Source organism: Carassius gibelio, chromosome A7 (genome assembly GCF_023724105.1).
Source record: "Carassius gibelio isolate Cgi1373 ecotype wild population from Czech Republic chromosome A7, carGib1.2-hapl.c, whole genome shotgun sequence".
NCBI classification, from domain to species: Eukaryota; Metazoa; Chordata; class Actinopteri; order Cypriniformes; family Cyprinidae; genus Carassius; species Carassius gibelio.
The window spans coordinates 40,569,513-40,581,714 of record NC_068377.1 but is presented as its reverse complement, the minus strand read 5'-3'; the positions used below and the strand labels follow the sequence as shown (position 1 = coordinate 40,581,714).

At 41.3% G+C, this 12,202-nt stretch overlaps 1 protein-coding gene across 1 annotated transcript; it reads right to left on the bottom strand.

Annotated features, from left to right (window-relative positions):
- Positions 1-2,546: 2,546 nt before the first annotated feature.
- Positions 2,547-6,124, bottom strand: LOC128017569 (uncharacterized). Its single transcript, XM_052602973.1, is given in 2 exon segments — positions 2,547-3,933; positions 4,043-6,124. Coding segments are annotated over 2 exon segments (3,432 nt in total). The 3' UTR covers positions 2,547-2,583.
- Positions 6,125-12,202: the final 6,078 nt, after the last annotated feature.

The following is a 12,202-nucleotide window of genomic DNA, read 5'->3' as shown; positions in this document are numbered from 1 at the left end:
ATAAGCCTATCTGTGAGTCCACAGAGCCGATAGAAAGTAACCAGGCCAACACCAAGAAAAACAATTTCCCGGCAAACATGAAGAAAGCACGCTGCATCGCAGTGGAGAGAGAGAGAGAGGAGCGGCAGCCAGAACGCGCCAGCGTACACTACTCACCCGGATGCAATCTCACACATAATAGCCTCTCCCTTCTAAGTATGACCTGAACCATTTGAGTACCATCCCAGAAAGCCCGACCCCGTTTTCCAGTCTATCTAGTAGTATGTTATGATCGACAGTGTCAAACACAGCACTGAGATCTAGCAATACCAGCACCGATATTTTGCCAGAGTCACAATTTAAGCGAATATCATTTATTACCTTAATGAGTGCTGTCTCTGTTCTGTGATGCGGTCGAAAACCTGATTGAAAATTGTCCAGGTATCCATTTGAGTTTAAGTATTTGTTCAGCTGATTAAAAACGACCTTTTCTATAATTTTGCCTATAAAAGGGAGATTAGATATGGGTCTAAAACTGCTCAAAATGGTGTTATCAAGATTGCTCTTTTTCAGGAAGGGCTTAACAACTGCAGTTTTTAAGGAGTTTGGAAATGTCCCAGAAAGAAGTGAGGCGTTCACCACTTCTAAAAGATCTGCTTCTAAGCAGTTAAGCACATTTTTGAAAAAAGAAGTGGGAAGTGTGTCAAGGTAGCAGGTTGACGATTTTAGTTGCTGCACTATGTCTTCCAGAATTTTGCTATCAATTGCTTCAAAAATAGACATAGTATCTTTTTTATATTGTGGCCTTATCTGTCTGATCTCTGCATAACTTGAGGATGTGCTAATCGTCTTCCTGATATTGATGATCTTCTCAGAAAAGAAGGATGCAAACTTATTGCATTTGCTGTCTGAGAGCAGTACACTGGGAATCTGACTTGGGGGGTTTGTCAGTCTCTCAACAGTGGCAAAAAGAGTGCAAGTGTTATTTAAGTTACTGTTTATAAGGTTTGAGAAGAAATTCTGTCTAGCTGTGGCTAGTTTCACATTAAAAGCATGAAGGCTATAGTGAATTTCAAGTTTTGTCTTCCGCCACATCCGCTCTGCTTTTCTGCATTGTCTTTTCATAGTCTAAACTGCTGTTGATCTTCTCCAAACTGATTTCTGTCTGCTTGTTTTCTTACTGACTATTATTGGAGCAATATCATCAATAACACTCTAAACTTTTGAGTAAAAGGGGGGGGGGGGGGGGCGTGAAATGCTATTTCATGCATACTGAGTTTTTTTACACTCTTAAAGAGTTGGATTCCCATGCTAAACATGGACAAAGTTTCAAAAATTAAGTTGTACGTTTGAAGGAGTATTTTTGTTCAATGATGCTTGTTTTTCATATCGTTTATTTCTTAAGGATAATGCAGACCCAACGAAAAAGGGTCACGATCGTGTGTTGGAACCGGAGGCGGTGAGGAAAACTGCTTCAAATATCTCTGTGTTGTTAACTTAGCTATCTGTGCGTAAGCACATCAAGTAAACAACATGCAATGTTGTCATCAAACTGCACTTTCCACATGTACACCTTAAAAAGACGAACAAAGACGAACATAAAGTGGAACTTAGTCATTTTCCAAAACCGCTAAGCAAATATATACAGTGACGTCGTTGCTGCTGCTGCTCTTGTTAAATTTCAGATCTGATTCTGGATCATAAATATACAGCTGAATCTGACTGTTAGCCATGGTTTGTTTTGGATGATTTTTTTTTCTCACGGTAATGTCACAGCTTCCAAACGCTCTCAACGCAAAAGCCTACTCGCACTCGTGATTCTTTAGCTCCGCCCACGTCACGCCTCCAGGCGCTCATTTTTCCGGGAAAAACGGTACAGACTATCTTTCTCTTATAAATATAATAAAACTAAAGACTTTTTGGAGTTATGAAGGATGCAGTACTACTCTATAGGTACTCAAGATTAACAGGATATTGAGTGAAAACGAGCATTTCACCCCCCCCCCCCCCCCCCTTAAAGGAATCAAAGAGAATATCAACAGAGTCTGCAGAAATTCCTGGTGTTAAAGATATAGCCTCCATAAATAGTACACTTTTGTTTTCGTTAATGCATCTCCTCCTGACAGAGACCGGTCTAGATTCAGTTGTAGCAGAAATCAAAATATCAAAGAAAATACAGAAAGTGATCAGATTGTGCTATGTCCTTAATAACAATGGATGAAATTGTTATGTTTTAACTGACTTAAACATATATAAAACTCTTGGGTTAAACCACGTTCAAATAACACAACCAACATTCAGGGATACTATTCTTCTTCTGGATTTATTACTTTAAGGAACACAACTCACAATTACAAGTGGCAGTGCCACCCGCAGGCACAATGGGGAAATAACGATATTACATACATAACATTTCCTCCCCTCTTAATCAACAAACAAAAGAAAAACAATGCATTTTCAACTACTCAAAAGTTATGCCTTTTTTTTCTTTTTCTTTTTTTTAACTAGAAGTAGAGCCAGTTCGGGGATTATTCTGCCCCTTGTCAGAACAGGCTCACTAACATAACTAATTACATTTCAGTTCAACAGGAGTTTCTCATGGCTTTATAATGTCAGACGATTGGGCGGTTTAATCACTCTGGCTGGATAACGTCTGACCTGCACTGATGGAATGTTGAGTTTGCCATGATTTATCTGAGACTCTGATGGGTCACTGTTAACATCCTGTTCCCTGGTTGGTGGTGCTGAAGAAGTTTCATTTACAGAGGTCTGTAGAGGAACCGGTACATCACTGATGTCAGGTGGTTGTGTCACCTGAGTTTCAGCTGCTTGATTCGGAATGGACAAGAGTTGATCAGCATGGCGTCGCCATTCCGCAGAAGTTCCTACATCCACATTATAAGACACTGGACCACTTTGAGCCGTCACCACACCTGATGTCCATCTTTCTCTCCCTCTGTAATCACGAGCCAGAACTGCATCGCCGACTCCAAACTGTCTTGGTTTTGAACGACCAGCACGGCGGAGGACCTGGGAGGTCTGTGAGAGTCGCACGGCAGCTGTCACACTGGGTTTCAAGGCATCCAGCCGTGTGCGCAGTTGTCGTCCCAAAAACAACATAGAAGGGGCCTCTCTAGTCGTTGGATGTGGTGTGTTGCGATACGTCAGCAAGAATGTTTCCAACCGTCTCTGAACAGTGGAAGAGCCCTTAGATGCCTTCAATGCTTGTTTTAGCGACTGAACAAACCTTTCAGCCTGCCCATTGGTTGCAGGATGATATGGGGCTGAACGGATATGCTTCACATGGTTGGCCTTCAGGAAAGTTACAAACTCCTGAGAGACAAATTGTGGTCCATTATCACTCACCAGGACTTCAGGCAGTCCATAATGACTGAAAAGGTTCCGCAAAACTTCAATTGTCCTCCCTGCTGTTGTTGATGTCATCAACTGCACCTCAGGCCACTTCGAATGTGCATCAACTACGACTAGGTACATGTGACCCTCACATGGGCCAGCGAAATCTACATGAATACGTTCCCATGGTCTGCTTGGCCACTCCCATGGGTGGAGGGGTGCTTGGGTTGGCATTTTCTGTATTTGTTGACATGACTGACACATTTTCATGCACAGTTCAATGTCAGCATCAATACCAGGCCACCACACATAACTGCGAGCAATGGCTTTCATTCTGACAATTCCTGGATGGCCAGTGTGCAGTTCCTCCAGTACTCTTTTCCGCAGCTTAAGGGGAACCACAACTCTCATGCCCCGCATTAAGCACCCGTGTTGGACGGACAGCTCTGCGCGTTTGGAGATGAAAGGTGAGAGTTCATTATTACCAGTCAGGTTGACAGCTTGGGTCCCTTTTATGACCGTTTCGACGACTGTAGACAAGGTTGAGTCACTCATAGTCTCACGTCGGATATCCGTGGCACTGACAGGGAGTTTCTCCATCTGCTCGAGGTAAAATAGCTCTACTGCATCCATTTTCTCACTGTGTTCTACTTGTAACGGCAGACGGGAAAGACCATCAGCATTTGCATGATGCTCAGCTCTTTTGTACTCTATTGTATAAAAGTAATGCCCACCTTTGCATCCGTGCTGCCGCCATAGACGGAATTCCTTTTTGTGGCCCAAAGATCGTAGTAAGGGGGCAGTGATCCATGAAAAGCGTGAATTTCCGCCCGTAAAGATATTGATGGAATTTTCTGACCCCAAACACTATGGCCAGAGCCTCGCGCTCAATCTGTGCATAATTCTGTTCTGCCTTGCTAAGTGTGCGTGATACGAAAGCTATTGGCTTTTCTTCACCGCTGGGTAGCATGTGGGAAATGACGGCACCAATGCCATAAGGTGATGCATCACATGCAAGCCGAATTGCATTCTGAGGGTCATAGTGTGTCAAAACATTTTGTGACACCAATTGTTATTTTGCCTTTTTAAATGCAGCATCACACTCCTCAGACCACTGCCAGCGTTTCCCTTTACACAACAGGGCATTCAAAGGATTCGCTATGTTTGCCAGATTGGGTATGAATCTCCCAAAATAGTTTAACAGGCCTAGAAATGATCTTAGCTGTGTGATGTTTGATGGAATTGGCGCATTGACAATTGCATGTACTTTTTTAGGTGACTTGTGCAAACCTTCTGCATCAATTATGTGACCCAAGTATTCCAGTGAGTCCTTGAAAAAGTCACATTTCCCTTTTTCAGCATGCAACCCAAACTGCTCCAGTCCAATGCGTGGTAATGGATAGTGTTCAATGTGTAAGACAGGGTTTATCGTCACCTTAAAATCACCACAGATGCGCACGTCTCCATTTTTCTTTACAACAGGAACTATCGGAGTAGCCCATTCACTATGCTCTACTGGTGACAATACTCCAATTTCAGTGAGACGTTTCAGCTCCGCTTCGACTTTTGGACGAAGAGCATACGGAACGACTCTGGGCTGGCAAAACTTGGGTTTGTTTTCAGGTTTCAATGTTATTTTAGCGGTGATGTTCTTCATTTCTCCCAAATGTGTAGAGAAAATAGCAGCAAGTTTCTGCAACACAGATTCGAGTGTCTTCAATCTGACTGTTTTAATTTCTTTCCAGTTCAATGCTTGCCTAATGTATGTTCGAAGAACAATGTCCGTTGAGCATAGGGGCAGGTGTTTCAATATTCGATCATAAGTCTCTGTTGAGATCAATGACACTGCTGCGCCCGTGTCCAGTTCCATTTCCAGTGGTGTACCTTCAATTTCTGGTTTCACGGTGATACTAGACTTTTCTCCTGGCTGCGACAGTTTATACAGAGCTAAATCTGAGTCTGTGTCATCCTCATTAGACACTGCATCAGCATCAAGGCGGTGTACATTTCCCTTTTTTATGTAGCCTTTCTGCTTAAATGCTTTCGTTGGCCCTGCAGCTTTTGCTGTTTTTCCACTCTTTGTTTTTCTGTCATCATAAACGTTACTTTTCCTGCAAACGCGACTGATATGGCCTTTTTTTCCACAAACATTACAGTTTTTGTCTTTAAACCAACAATCATCATCATTATGGTTATTTTTTCCGCATCGTTTGCATTTGTTCCCAGTCTTACTCTTTGATAAAGACAGTGCATTTACCGTCAGTGATCCGCTGAGTTGGTGTGCTTCACGTGACGCTGTTTCCATGGAGACCGCCAACTCTACCGCTCTCTGAAACGTCAGCGTAGACTCAGTCAACAAGCGTTTTAGAGTAGCCTCACTCTTTAGGCCACACACAAATCTATCGCGAAGTGCATCATCCAAATGTCCCCCAAATTCACAGTGTTCTGACAACCCTCTAAGCACTGCAACATACTGTGTCACCGACTCGCTCTCCTCCTGATTCCGCCGATGGAAACGAAAACGCTCCGCGATGACCAGGGGCTTCGGCGAGAAGTGCTGCTGTAGCGTGTCTGTAATGTGCTTGAAGCTTTTCTCTCCCGGTTTTTCTGGTGCGATAAGACTTCGGAGTAGTCCATATGTTTTTCCTCCGATCACACTGAGTAGCACAGGCACTTTCTTTTCGGCCTCAATCCTATTTGCTTTTATGAAGTGTTCAAATCGTTCGATGTATGTGGTCCACGGTTCGACGCTTTCGTTAAAAGCTTCCATGTGGCCAATGGCAGCAGCCATCCTAGCTAATCTGAACACTAAAGCTACGCAGAGAAAAGAAAATTTATGGTAACGTAACGCCTAACTATGATTCACTGTAAGTTAGTAGCTTTGTGGTCATTTAAATCCACCTCGTCGCCAAATATGTTATGTTTTAACTGACTAAAACATATATAAAACTCTTGGGTTAAACCACGTTCAAATAACACAACCAACATTCAGGGATACTATTCTTCTTCTGGATTTATTACTTTAAGGAACACAACTCACAATTACAACCCGCAGGCACAATGGGGAAATAACGATATTACATACATAACAGAAATGTTAAGACCCCTACTGAAGATTAAGTCTAGAGTGTGTCCACCTTTGTGTGTGGGCTCATGCACATGCTGAATCAGGTCAAAAGTGTTTAGAACCGTTATCATTTCTTTTGTAGTTTTGTTTTCTGCATTATCTATGTGAATATTAAAATCTCCTGCAATAGCAAAACAGTCAAACTCTGAGGAAATCATTGATAACATTTCTGTGACCTCTTCAACAAAGGCTGGAGAGTATTTTGGAGGCCTGTAAATAATAATAAACAGAATGCGTGGAGCACCTTTCAGCACAATCCCTAGATATTCGAAAGACAGGTACTGACCAAATGATACTTGCTTGCATTGATAGACATCTTTAAATAGAGCAGCTACACCCCCACCTCTCCTAACAGTCCTGCAAACACTCATGTAAGTTAAGTTAGGAGGGGCTGCTTCATTTAGGATTGTTGCATTGCAGCAGTCTTCAAGCCATGTTTCGTTTAGAAAAATAAAATCCAGATTGTTTGTGGTTATAAAGTCATTGATTATAAATTATTTATTTTTTAGTGAACGAATGTTTAAAGATGCTAACTTGATGGCTGTGCTTTGTGTCTTTACATCAATTTTTGTCTGATGCATAATATGCCGCAGATTAGATGAGTCTGCCCTTCGGCCTGAGATGGCCTTAGACTTTCTATCATGTGATAAAACTGAAATTGAGAAAGCTACAGGCACACTGGGTTCACGACACATATCACTAAGAGCTGCTATCAGTTGTTTTTGGTTCACCTTCAGCAGATAGAGGGTTTGGGCCCTGGCTTTGTGGCAGTGGTCGAAGAGCTCTTGCATGAGCAGGGACCACAGGCTTTGGTGGTTTTGGGGCCTGACGTTTTTCTGTTGATATCTGTGGGCTTGCAGCAAATGAGTGAGAGAGTTTAGTCCCAGCATACACAAATTCCTCCATTTTCTGTGAGAAGCACAGAAGTGGAGATGCTGGAGAAAGAGATAATTTGTCTAGTGAGATGGGCTATGTGTCTCTGGTGTTTCGGGTGGCTGTGATATGTTGTACTGGCTTCCCTGGCTGTTTTCCAGAAAGTCGTACTTGGGTGCTGAACCTTGTAGCTGTTTTGATACATCACAGTCATTCTGTGAGGAACTCTGTAGGGCAGGGCTCAACCGTGATAGTGTCTATCAGCAGTGATTGTTTTGTCTGCATGGTGTTATCAGTGTCCTTGTGGGATATGTCAACCACATGATGACTCGGACCCGGTGTGTGTGTGCTGAATGGATTGACACACTCTGCTGAAGGATGACAGAGGGAAAAGTAGATATTGTCCTTAAACACTCTAGCACCAAGTTTGTTTGGGTGGAGGCCATCCGGTTTAAACAATTGTCTATGGCCCCAGAAAAGATTGAAGTTGTCAATGAAATTCACTCCTTTTATATTACAAGGTTTTTGTAGCCATGTGTTCAGCCAAAGCAACCGTGAAAACATATTTGTTCCACGTGCTGGGAGTGGTCCACTGATGAACAACTGAACTTTGAGTCTTTGAAGTGTTTCAAAGAGTTCACTGAAGTCCTTCTTAAGGAGTTCTGACTGTTCTTTCCGAATATCATTGTTACATCCATAAATATTCCTGTGAGTGCCTGCTCTTGGCTGTCAATCTCTTAGGTGCCTCCCTTGTCTGCTGATAGGCTCTGGAAGCTGTCCGTCTTCATTAATCAATCTGACACCGACCTATCCAGTGCCAGTAAAGTTTCCAAAATCAGATTATAGGACGTGCAAGGAAGTGAACTGGAAACCTTTTTGCTTTCCTGGGGTTTTGCTGTTATGTTACTTGTTTCTTGATTTGATTTTTGTTTCTTTGTTTATGCCAAACTTCACTTAGTTTGTTTTAACCCTTTTTCTTTTGAACCTTGCCTCTTTTTGATTTGCCATTTTGTTTGTTTTGTCACCTTGTGACTTGGATGGCGTTGCTCTTTGAGCTTTGCTGAGCTTAGGCTCTAAGACGTTTACTCCTTACCCAAGAGGAAGGTGGATAGGAAAGATGTCGTGCGACTTCCATTGTGCAACATTTAGGTAACTCGATCTGTTTAGACACCCTAGGTAAGAGGTGAACGCCACCCACTGTATGTTTGGGGTTTTTTTTTATTAGTTGAGAATAGGGAAGTTTATGGCGCCTGGCGCTGAAGATTTGCTTTCTTTTTCTTTAGTTAGGTTAGAGGTTTACAATAAGTTAGAAGTGATTTTGTTTTGTTTCTTTCTTTCTTTTGGCGTCACTAGCGTCCTCTTTCTCTTGGGTTTATTTGTGTTCTTTTTGTTTGTTTTCTGAGTTGTAAATATTTGTATATATTGGTTGTCTCTTTAATGATTTATATTCTTTTTGGTAGTTATTTGGATTTTCACGTTGTACAATAAATCACATTTGTTGGCAACCAGTGTCTCTGCATTGTCTCTTGCTGCCTCCATCAGTTTTACAGGTTTACCACAAAAATGTTGAATGTTACTCCTTTTACCCCTAGACCATTTTAAGAGGGTCGTAACAATCATTCTTCCCCACATGAATGATGATTCGATTTGGAGTCTTGTGCTTCATCAGAATGTTCTGAAGTTCCTTGTTCACATCAGAGACTGTTGCTTGAGGAAGGCAGCATGTTGTTGTAGTCCTGCTACGGATGTTTCTGATAACAGAGTCACCCACTATCAGAGTCCTGGGCTCGGCTGCGCTCTGAGCTGAATGCCACTGTCTGCTTGACCTTGAGCGCCTGTTAATAGCGGTGTTAGCTGCTGGCTGATCAGATCCATGTTTAAATGCATTTGGGATTCCTCAGCCACATTCATTAATGCTTCAAATCTGTTCTCAAGATATATAGGGGGTGGTTGAATGCAAGTATTCACAAGCCTTGTCATAGTCGAATCTGGGGTAGAGGAAGCTACGGCAGCAATACGAGAAACTCGTGACAATCTGTGATTTCGTGTTCCTTTGGGTCTCGCTCCCTGTTTGTGCCATCGATTAGTGTGGAGATCAGTTTCGGCTTGTTCCTCTACACTTGGTATAAACTGTTGAGATTCAGAAGATTCATGGGACTCACCGGCTGTATGCTGAGGGGGTCCATGATGACGGTCTGTTAAGTGTTCCATCTGTTTTGGAAGTCCAGCAAGTAACTTTGTTTCAAGAAATCACAATCCTTTGTAGAAGTTTGCAGCAGTTGATGCAACAAGTAGATCCAACAGGAGGCATTTTCTCTTTCTTCTGTTTGAATGTAGGCGGCAGTCTCCGGAATATAAGCTGGTGGCAGTGGGATGCAAAGTTTTCTTTTTGTAGAATTATTCCAGTCCCAAAGAGTTTTTAGTTTTAGCGTTTGTGCCAAAAAATCTGTTTTTTGTTTTTTTGAGCACTGTGCTGATCTGCTGATGTAGAAATCTTAGAAAAATCAGAGAAAAGTACAGAAATAAGAAGCAAAGCGCAGAGCATTGAGCTAGAACGTCCGAACGGTAGCAAGAAGAAGCAAGGTCAGAGATATGTAGGGATTTTACCTGAATGTTGTCTTGAATACAATTGCGTGTGTAAATTAAGTCAAGTTGGTTGCCTGATTTGTGGATATAATTTGGGCAGGATGCCGGTAAATTACCACAACCTGGAGTTCTATAGAAGCTATTACAGTAATGGCATGAGATTCAAATGAGTTATAAATGCATAGGGGAGAGTGGGTTGATTATTTCCACTTGTTAGAAATGAGCAGACCAGTGCCCCCACCTTGGCCAACCTGACGGGGGGTGTGAGAGAAAGAGAAATTGTTAGAGAGAGCAGCTGGGGTTGCTGGGTCTTCTGGACAAATCCAGGTCTCAGTCAAGCCCAAGATGCTGAGTGTGGATTGTACAGAAAAAGTAGAAATGAAGTCTGCTTTGTTGACAGCTGACTGACAATTCCAGAGACCCTCAGAGAAAGAAAGATGTGCAGTAGAGGATGAAAAGATAGGATGCAGGTTAGCAAGATTGTGTTGTGTCTGAGTGTGACATTAGAGAGTTGTCGAGAGACAACCGGATTATGGAGACATATGATAGAGGTGGAAAAAAAGAGGACAGCAGAGTGTGTAAAGGAAGGATAAAAATAATACTTAGTGTGTTGCCAGTTTCGTTGCTCTGTCTCTCTCTCTGAAGTCAAGCAGGTAAAGTTTCAGGTCATTACACTGGTCGGTCTTCACACAAGGAGGCTGAACACGAGGCCTGAACGCTTCTGCGTCAGCACACAGACATAAAATAATATCCACACTCTATGAAACTACAGTGAAAACAGCTGTGGCCACCTTCTAAATAGCACAGCCAATAGTTTATAGCAGGGCAATTCCTCAAACTGAAACAGTTTGCACTTTAGTACAGGAAGGGAGCAATGCAAATAACACTCCTTCTTAGCCAATAGCAATTATTATAGTTACCAGTAAGTGCAATCAAAAATACAAACTACAGCTAAAATAAATTTAGTAATAGGTAGGTAACTAAATATTCTTTCCTAGCAGCAAGTAATAATTTAAACAACAGATCTACAAACAAATATTAGAGCGGTCATATGACATGCTAAAAAGAACATTATTTTGTGTATTTGGGTGTAATGCAATGTGTTTGTGTTAAGGTTTAAAAACACATTAGTTTCCATGTACTGTTCATTATTGTTTCTCCTCTATGCCCCGCCTTTCTGAAACGCATCGATTTTTACAAAGCTCATTGTTGACAAATTATCACAGTGGCAAATTATTTATATATGTAAACATTCTTACAGACTGTGTGTCAGAAGCACCAGACTGTCCTTGCAAAGCTGGAATTGCCCCACTTTATAGAAACAGACACCGACATTGTAGGCTACTCTCACAGGAAAGAGGAGTCCTCCGTACAACAAAACAAACAGCGTCTGCACAACATGGCGGCGACAGCAGCAACGGAGACAATGCGTTAAAATTTGGGCGGTGTTATGCAAATCTTCCCACACTGTGACATCAAGATGTGAGGGCATGTTTAATCAAGGTGTTTTAGGAGGTAGTGGTTTACTCTTAAATTTTATAAAGAATATCTCTTTGGATTTTAGACTTTAGTCTTTGCAACTTTACAGATCTTCTTTACGCACCAAGAGCTTGAAACACTCAAAAGAAAAAGGAAAAATTTAAATCTCATCATATGACCCCTTTAAGCAAAACACTCACGTGCTAATAACTTCTTATCCTAAATTTTAAAGACTTCATGCTAAATAAAAAAAAAGCTTTGTCTTTCTCTTTATTTAATCCTTCCCTTTCTAGCTTGTACTTATTTGAACAATGCCTGAAACTTGGTATTATGAGCACTTCCTGTTTCTGTTTTCCTCTTTAAGAAGAATCACTTTATGCATTCCCCAGTTGTAAGGAATGACTAAATGTAAATGTAACTCGCTACTCAGACATTAACTAAGGGGAACGAAGTCTGTGCTGGTGCAAATTATTATCGTACACTTGATGATAAAATATGCACTACGGCTCAGTAATTCTACTATAACACTGGTAGCTCTGTCCTGAACTATTTTGTACATTCCTACATACATCCAATCCTCTCAATTTCAACATTTTGCTCTGTATTTAGAAATTCAAATTTTTTAAATTTAAATTAAATTTTTCAGAATTCCATTTTGTTGGTTAAATGTAATATAATTAAACATTTTATTAACTGAAAAAATATTAAACTTATACAATAAAACAACAAAAAGACTATCAATTTAGCAAAAATCACATATCTCAAATTAATATCTCAGTGGCAGATGTAAGTAAATGTTTTAGA